Source organism: Curcuma longa, chromosome 9, assembly GCF_044706935.1.
Source record: "Curcuma longa cultivar G26 ecotype Majalengka, Jawa Barat chromosome 9, ITB_CL_G26_1.1, whole genome shotgun sequence".
NCBI classification, from domain to species: domain Eukaryota; kingdom Viridiplantae; phylum Streptophyta; class Magnoliopsida; order Zingiberales; family Zingiberaceae; genus Curcuma; species Curcuma longa.
Window position 1 is genome coordinate 1022213 of NC_133869.1, and position 9343 is coordinate 1031555.

The following is a 9343-nucleotide window of genomic DNA, read 5'->3' on the forward strand; positions in this document are numbered from 1 at the left end:
AGGTATAATCTTGGTTCTCTTGGTTCAATAACCAAACGACCTTCGATTTGACCCAAATCAGCTTTGTTCAATTTGTCTTCACAAGACGAAGCTTCTCATTATATCTATTTTACCAAAATATCTTCCATCATGAACTAAACCAAGTTTATTCAATTTGATTCAAAACTAAATCATTTAGTTTAATAACCAAACCATCTTTAATTTGCACAAAATCAGTTTCGTTCATTTCGTCTTCATAAGACGAATTATATCATATTGTCCTTTGTCCGATCTAACCAGACTTTATTTCTCTCATTCTGAGAATTCAATTCTCAAACTCATTTTAAATCCTTTGGAGAACTTGTAGTGTGTGTGACCCAATAGGTTCCTGGTTATGTTGACCGTCCATAATTAACCATTAATTACGGAACGATCATGAGTGGCACCTAGTAGTACATCATGATCCCCAATTGATCGAAAAATCAACGATTGATTACAAAATATCTTCTAAACCTTTCAACAGCTTCAATTAAACGTTCCTCATTCCTTTCACCGTCTTATACCCGCTTAGTTCAGGATATGGTCTATGTGTCGATCCCTACCAGGCTGACTATGTCATACCTAGCCTAAGTTGCTTTCTTATCCTGAGAATTCAAGTTTCTCATACATGTGTCCAAGAGTATTGCACTCTTGATATGTAATGATTTGGCCAAATACTTTTAGTAACAATTCTGACAAGCGACCGCAAGATATATGTCTCCTTTTTCAAGGAGCAGTGAATCTTCTATGGGTTATTCAAATACCTTCGGGTATTTTCGACTTATACCCAATCATCTTGGGTCCACACTTTTTCGGAGATATTTGCTTAAGATGTCAAAGTATAAGTTTTCATGACTAAGGTGACTTGAATACACCAAGTCAAAGGAAATTCGCACTTAAGCTGCATTGAGATCTTCATTGACATATGTATAGAACCATATGAAGTCTCAAGGCAGGTCACTCCAATGAACTGGTTACCTTTAATCAGCATCCACATTTAACTCTCAACATCTAATGTCTCCAATAGTGAGATCGGCTGCTTGGTTAACCAAGGAGTTTAAATGTACTAGTCTCTACAGAATCGATGACGTCTATGCTCATCAATTCCTCACTAGGGATAATTTCAATACATTCATAATTATACATGTAGAGATGCTCACGAGTTGTGATCCAATCATAAATTCTCTCATGTTATGAATTGTATTACGGACATTCAGTATTTGAGTTTAAGATCCAATTAAACACATAAAAAATATGCACTCAAATAGTGAATTGCTATTTATCCAATAAATAATATAACCATAAGGCGATTATCTTAGAACACCTCTCAAATCTAACAAGTCCAACGAGTCAGGATGACATATTGGCAATCAGGTAAATTCTTCCTAGTGGAGTGGGTATGGGTGCATTCCTAGAGTGGAACAATAGGCATCAGTCTAACCTAGGATTTCATTGGAAATCCAAAGTTAAGACCACTTAACAGTTCAAAAATTGTTATTCCTTTTCTACTACTTTGATTTTTTCACTAACTTGTGATGTAAGATTGGAAAGGCAGAAACTTTGATTCCGGGCGACCTTATCTGAAATCCAAGCGACCGGAGGTCCAAGCGCTCGGATTGTCGATCCAGGCGATCGGACGTCAGCAAACCAAGCCAGTGAAGCAGTGAGGTGCCTTTGTCCCAGTGGTCGGGACACCTCAGCTTCTAGGCGCTCAGATTGGTTCCAGGCGCTTATGTTGGAATAAATGTAGCGGCAGCCAAAGTTTATCCGGAACCTCCATGTCAGCACGCTGGCGCCCAAAAAGGGAATACATGCTTGGAAGTGTCGAGTTAGCAGTGCCGATGGCAGATCGATAGACATCGTGGAGGTGCTTGGCAAGGAGTTCCAGGCACCCAGAAAGCCTTATAAAAGCCCTATGAGGGAGAGCCCTCAGAATAGCAGTTGAGTTCAATCCAGAGCAACCCGACAGCAGTCTGCGCGTGAAGGATCACCTTGGAAGCCATTGTAACATCAGAGTTCTGCACCGTAAGTCTACATCTCCTACTTCAGCTTTTGGTAATGATTTATTTTGTGCATTCAATTTAAAAATATGATAAGTGTTTTTATCATATCTGTTATTTTGTAATCGTTATAACTCCTCTTCGTATGGAAGGAGTTTATTAGTGGATTGCCCAAACATAAACGATCAAAGATCATAGGCCTTGGAGTAGCAGCCTGTGACTGTGAACCAAATAAAATACTTGTGCCTCTTTGTGTTCGTGTTTTTTGTATTTATTATTTTCGCTACAACTTTATCTCTGTTAATCTAATTCACGAACAAATGAACATAATCGACGATTTAACGAAAATCAAGAAAATGCTACAAGATAGCAATATTCATCCCCCCTTCTAGCGTTCTCTTCGATCCTACAAAAAGAAACGAGACACGTTTATTAAAGTTGCTGAAAGGTTTAAAAAGTATTCTGAAATCAATCGTTGATTTTTGATCAATTAGGGATCATGATGTACTACTAGGTGCTACTCATGATCGTTATGCAATTAATGGTTAATTATGGACGACCAACATAACCGAGAACTTATTCAGTCAACGCACTAGAAATTTTTTAAAGGACTTAAAATGAGTTTGAGAATTTGATTCTCAAATCGAGAGAATGTTAGTTTGGTTGGAGCAAACAAATAAGAAAATTAGTTTGGTTCAAATCAGAGAAGGCTTGGTTATTGAACCAAATTGATCTAACTTTTATTTTGGCAAAATAAAAGGGATGAGAAGATTTGTCTTGTGAAGACGAATCGAATAAAACTAGTTTAGGTCAAATTGGAGGTCATTTGGTCATTGAACCAAACGAATTAAGATTAAATCGGTCTGCTATAGTAACCTAGATCCGGTCTGATTTAGTCCACCTGGTTCAACCCTAAAACTTGATTTTTCCTTCTTTCGGCCCGACCCACACCCGTGATTTCTTCATTCACGAGGTCTTCTTCTTGTATGGCGCCCACGTTCGATGGAACAGACAGACGAGTTCGCCGCGGTTTTGGCTCAGTCACCACTTTCCTTGTGCTGGCCGCGAGTATAAGAAAGGGGGAGGGCTGAGGCATGATGAGCAAGCGAAGAGAAGCAACAGAAACCCTAGATTTCTCTCCTTCCTTCCTCTGTTCTGTCGCCGCAATCAAGCTTGTTGGAGCCTATTCGCCCACAACCAACCGCTGGAGAAGTTGTCCGCCGGAGAAGAAGCCAAGAATCAGTATTTCTCTCTTCCCTTTCCCTCCTATTGGCGTCGAATTTTCCCATTGCTGCTGCCACTGTCGGACTGCCCCTTTGGCATCGCCGGATTGGGTTTTCGCCGGAGACTGAGGTTTTGTCGCCGCCGGAGTCCTTGTTTAACCCTATTGCTGCCGCTGAATCGTACACCGGAGGAGCTTTCGCAAAGTTCTTCGTTGGACGAAGGAGTTGCGATTTCTAGAGATCGTGGGTAGCCGTTAGGGTTTCACCGTGTGCCTACGGTATTTTCCATTCTTCGAAAACTGTTCCGGTCCCTTTTTCTTATTTCTTTATTGTCCAAAATTTGATTCTCGACGATAGATAGAAAATCTCGAAAACGATTGTGATATGTGTTGTTGCGTGTTTCTGATATTAGAATTTTCTCTCGTATCGGTCGTTACTGCTCGTCGGCTAGTATCGAAGATTGTGACGCGATTTGAGGTTTTGAAAGTCATCTTGAAGATCACTTCGCATGGATCATCAGTAGAGACAGGACTCTAATAAGGACCGTGCAATCATGCCCTTCCCGCTTAGCGTCATATGCTAGATATGCGGAGAATAAATTGTGTTATAATAATAATTATTAATTATTGTTATTTTATTGTTGTTTGATTTCTGCTGTGCATATTTATGAAATGTATAAACACACGTATTATATTGAGACGATCCCAACATGTGGTGTTATATCAGCAGGGGCTATCTTTAACTCTTTGACTCTTTTTCTATACATTGTTTGCTACTCTTTCTTTTTTCCTTCCACAATATTAATATGACTTAAGCATCCGAGATATTTTATCAGACAAATTTGATTTCCTTAGACCCATCTTCTCTTATGCGTAGGGTAGTCCTACTCCCTCCTATTAGCATCCACCGCTTCCTCAAGACTTATGGGGAAGAATCATTCAATCTTAAACTAAATGAAATTTCATTTTAGCATCCCAACAATAATTAATTTTGTATAGTTAAATCTCAAATAGCTTGTATTTCTCCTTGCAGGAATGAGTGGAATACCAAATTGAGACTGATTGGCTAGGAAATCTTTGCCTTAACTCAAATTTCCCTAAAATTAGAAAATATAGAAAATTGGCAAGATTTGGTTAATTAATTATTATCTCGATTGGCGGAAATAAAGCAGTTTTTCATTTTTAAAAATAATTCATCAATTTTATGAATTTATTGAATCAGTAAAACTTCTGATCTAAGCGATTCATTAAATCGACACGGAGAGCGGGATGATTTCAAATTTGAAAAAGTAAACACGATCCACCATCCAACGGTCATCTATACGTTCTCTCTCTCTCTCTCTCCATCTCTCTCTCTCCTCTTAACATCCCACCCATCCCTTTTCCATTCTGCTAGCCGCAAACGAAAACCCTTCCTTTCGGCATTTCATCGAGCAGTTTGGCGTGTCTCACTCCATGGCGTCCCTCACGCCGGGCGTCCTCCTCAAGCTGTTGCAGTCCATGAACACTGACGCCAGGGTCGCCGGCGAGCACCGTTCCGCCCTGCTTCAGGTCACCGGCATCGTTCCTGCCCTCTCAGCCTCCACCGCCGATGACTTGTGGCCCTCCCACGGCTTCTACCTCCAACTCTCTGACTCAGCCAACTCCACCTACGTCACCCTTTCTGATGTAGAGGCAGACGCCATCCTCTCCAGCCGCAACCAGATCGGCCAATTCGTCCACGTCGATCGCCTAGAGTTCGCCCACCCCGTTCCCCGCGCCGTCGGCCTCCGTCTTGTCCCCGGTGCTCGCGTCCACCTAATCGTCGGCTCCCCCGAACCCCTCGTCGCTCGCTCCTACCCGGACCAGCGGAGCTTTGTCATCCAGCCCGCCTCAGCCGCTGAGGCTGGACCTCCCCTTGTCTCCTCTTCCTCCGTCAGATCCAATTCCCTCATGCAGGAGAAAGATAAAAGAACCATCTTTTCCGCCAGGGAGAACGTGATCAAGAACCATGTCGATTCAGCGGCAAAGCCACGGAGATTCACGTCTCCCGCCTCAGCGAAATTGTCCTCCAGGAAAGTTTCTCTCGGCGGCGTCAATGGCTCAGGGGATTTGGCGCGCGATCCGTCTCCAGCCTCAAAAACAACCTCTCGGGCGTCGTCACCTGCAGTGCAAGTTAGGTCAGGCGCGAGGGCCTCGTCTCCTGTTCCCTCCAAGTGCGAAGTGCCCAGTCTGGTTGCAGCGAAAGAGGAGAACCGGAAAGTAGCAAGGGAGCCTGCCATCATCGTGCCGTCTAGATACCGGCAGCCATCTCCTGTTGGGAGGAAAGCTTCTGGATCGCCAATGGGAAGAAGGGCCTCCATTTCTCCTGCACGGAGGCTCTCAGGAGGGTTCAAAATGACCTCGCCTGCAGCTGGGGAGGCCGGGGGGAAGAAGAAAGCAGGATTGGTCGTTGCGGGCTTCACAAAAGTGTCAGATGCAGCCTCAGGCTCCCTGAAATCCATCAGGAAGAGCTGGGACGATTCGTCGCCTAATGTGGTTGGAGTTTCCGAGTCCAAAGATAAAGGAGGGTCAAAGAGCAAGGTGGACAAACAATCCGTTTTGACAACTCAGGTATTTTGAAGCTTCAAAAGGGATTTCCCTACCTTTTTTGCTTAATTGTTTTCGTGATAGATGCTCTATTAATAATCATTATCTTCAACATTCTTTCGATGCCATTTGATATCACTGCTTAAACAGTTTAGTTAGGCTTGCATAACTATTGATCAATTTAGAACTTTAGAATTTGCCTCGACTTAGCAAACAGCTCATAATCCCATAATTTGATGTGTATTTTAACTGGTGAAAGTTTCTGTTATATTGTTGCATATGTTGTAGCCAACTATATATATGTATATTTTTACTTGATCAGTCACTTGCCAGCTGAAAATCTAGGCATACAGTGGTCAAATTTAAACTAAAGGATATTTTGAGAATTTTATCTGGGAAAAATGCACCAATTGAGAATTTGAAATCAGGTGTGCCAATTCAATTTTTTTTTTTTACTTTTTGATGCGTCTGTCATTTGAAAAATTTGCCAATCAAATCTGTCCTTTCATTATCGAAATTAACAAACAAAATCTAGAACAGGACTATCGACTAAATCTAGTTAATGTGTCTTGAGGCCTTAAAATGAAGCCTGCAAATTGTGGCCCTCTCAAATTTTGAATGATTGTCAATTATTATTGTAGTCTTTTGCAGTAATAGTATCATATTAATTTGCCACATTTTTATCCTAATATAGTTTCTTACTAGTTAATGTGTAACTTCTTCACAAATGATCTTCAGGTTGCTGTGTCACAAAGGAGGAGCGATGTAGGAAGAATGCAAACAAATGATGAGGACGAACCGTTCAGTGAAAAGCGAAGAACGAATAACAGGGTTCATTCATCCTGCGAATCTGATAAATCCAACATGATTCCTAAAGTTACCGTTCATGACAGGAAGTGGACTGATGGCAGTATCCTGTTTGATTCTATGTCTGATAACCTTGCAAGGCTAGGAAAGGTAAGCATTTTTTTTCATTACTTTTGATGTTTCGCTGAATTCCTAAATTGATTTATCAAAAAATTCTCTCGTGCAACAATTTGCAGGAGGCATTTCAAAGAAGAAACATTGCTGCAGTAGCTGCTGCTGAGGCAATTGAAGAGGCTTTGGCTACAGAATCTGTTATTAGGATTTTGAGGTGATATTTTCTTGAATTCTTAGAACTCAAAGGCTGATAATGGATAATGTCATTCCTTGTCTTCTCCAGCATGTTTTCTGACCTCTGTTCATCATCAAAGGCTATCAACCCTGTTCCAATGATCGATAGATTTCTACCATTGTACAACGATGTTTTAAGGTGGACCGCTGTTGCTGAGTCTCTGTGCGCCAATCGCAATTCCGAAGGGCAGAGGGATGCCGTACCAACTGAGCACAGCAGCTTGGCAACTCTCTGGGTTGAAGCAGCATTAGCCACAGATCTTCAAGTTCTCCATTTAGTAAGCGAAGAGGCTGAGAATCTATCAAAGAGAAAGGCTTCTGAAAGACTTGCAATCCCACAGTTGGATTCTTCAAAGACATGTTTTTCGAAAAGGCAATCAGTTGGAGTTCCTTCCAGGAACAACCACTTGAAATTTTTGCCTACTCCCTCAACGAACACTTGGAGCAGAGGTCATGAATTGAGTGAAACATTGGAGCTTGCTAAAACTCTCAAAAGGGAAATGCAACTTTGGTTTCTGAAGTCTGTTGAGGAAGCAATGGATGTCGGCTTCCGTTTATTTGGAGAGAAAATAGACATGGCTGAGGAGGTCAGTCGCAAGGAGAAAGTTACAGCAGTTCTGTCACAATTGAAGAGGATCAATGATTGGTTGGATGCGGTGGTGAGGACACCGGAGATCGATGCATTGAAGGAAAAGATTGAGCGATTGAAGCGAAAGATATACGGGTTTGTGATCACTCATGTTGGCACTGTATTTGATAATGCCGTTTTCTCATAGCCTAGCACACTCTATTCATCTTTGTTTCAAATTGTGGATCTTATCCTCATTTGTGGTATCAAAAGTTTCCAAAAAGATGTGACTGCCCACTTAATATTTCAGATAACACTTATAACTCTGTTGCTATAATGTTTATGAATGATAATAGTAGACAAGTTTGAGCATAGTCAAAGTTCAAATGGCATGTACTCACCAAGCTTTACATTTAAGTCTGTTAGACTAACACAGTAAGTTTGAGCATACTCTTAAATAGGCCTCACTTTTGAGCCTATTTGACTAACATGATAAACTGAATTTCTACGAGAAATATAGTGCATTATTATAAAATAACAATAATAATAAAATCTTTTATGTTATTGGACTTGATTTTTTATTATATTTTCATCTATATTTTATTTTATTTTAATATTATACAAATGACATATGAAAGTTTGTTGATGTAATTATGCTCCATGAATATAGCCTTGCATGCTTGTTTTGTTAAGGTAAAATTAGATGATTATCAACAGTGTGTAGGAAAAAAATAATTCGATCGAAATGATGAAGTTTAAGAAGGTCAAAAATTGAATTCTTAGCAAAGAAGAAGTCCTAATAAGTTTGGTCATCGGATGCAAGGTGATGAAATTCAAGAAGATTGGAGGTTGGATTTTTGACAAAAGGGAAGCTCTAGCAAATCAAGTGATCGGATATTAGACGATGAAGACATAGAGATGAGAAGGCTCCAAGCATGAAAAGTTTAGAAAATAGGAGGTTTTACGGTCACAAGATATGAAAGAAGATAAATATGGGACAAGGGTAAAGGAGTTAGGCGTGTCTCGGATGAGAAATAGTGTAGGAATCGATTGACACATGTTTACTAATCAAATTGCTACATAAAGAATGAAGAAGTCATGATCTCAGATGGTCCGAGAGGTGCAACTTCATATGCAATCGATTGATACGACAGTACTAGTCGATTCTCATGGGCAATCACAAAATAGAGCGAGGTGTTTGTTGGGTTTCTCTATACACATTTTAAAATTTTATTTCGATAAACACGTAACGGAAACATAATAATGTAAATTATTATAACATGCGCATAAAAAATCATACGACGATACACACGCGTGCAGATATAATCATAGAAAAGACGACATAAATAGATTATACCTATTAGATGATGTGAAGCAGAAGCAGCATCAACTAGCAATCTTCAGAAAAGTTACTTGTACTCGTATCCATGTCGAGATCTCCGCGAGACGACTTCACCAAGTCACATGTCGTATCTTCGTTTTGATAATAATCGAAGGAAGAAGACAAAATTATCTGAGAGAGAACCCATGGTTTAATTCAGTATTTGGCAGCTCAAAACAACCCAACGATATGAATCGAACAGAACGGAGATGATTAAGTTGTCGTTTGAAAGTTGGATGGCTCGTTGCTGACGAGGGGTAGCAGGCTTAATGGCGTCAGAGTTTTAGCAATAACAATTGTTTGTCGAAACTGTTATATTTAAGAGGTGTCCTAAAGCAATCACCTTAGATATTGTATTATTTATTAGATAAATAAAATTACTATTTTAGTATACATTCTCTATGTATTTGATTTGATTTTAAACTCAATTA

General features: G+C 40.3%; 1 protein-coding gene across 1 annotated transcript; it reads left to right on the forward strand.

Annotated features, from left to right (window-relative positions):
* The first annotated feature begins 4695 nt into the window (after positions 1–4695).
* LOC141835421 (uncharacterized) lies at positions 4696–7803 on the forward strand. Its single transcript, XM_074722876.1, has 4 exons — positions 4696–5832; positions 6547–6765; positions 6852–6943; positions 7013–7803. Exons 1-4 carry the CDS (start codon positions 4696–4698, stop codon positions 7737–7739), a joined length of 2175 nt encoding a protein of 724 aa, XP_074578977.1. The 3' UTR covers positions 7740–7803.
* The last annotated feature ends 1540 nt before the right edge of the window (positions 7804–9343 follow it).

Bases quoted from the DNA above. Each gene is read 5' to 3' on its own strand.
- LOC141835421 (XM_074722876.1), top strand. From the start codon at position 4,696: ATGGCGTCCCTCACGCCGGGCGTCCTCCTCAAGCTGTTGCAGTCCATG. The intron at 5,833-6,546 runs GTATTTTGAAGC...AATGATCTTCAG, and splicing joins AATCCGTTTTGACAACTCAG to GTTGCTGTGTCACAAAGGAG. The intron at 6,944-7,012 runs GTGATATTTTCT...TGTCTTCTCCAG, and splicing joins TCTGTTATTAGGATTTTGAG to CATGTTTTCTGACCTCTGTT.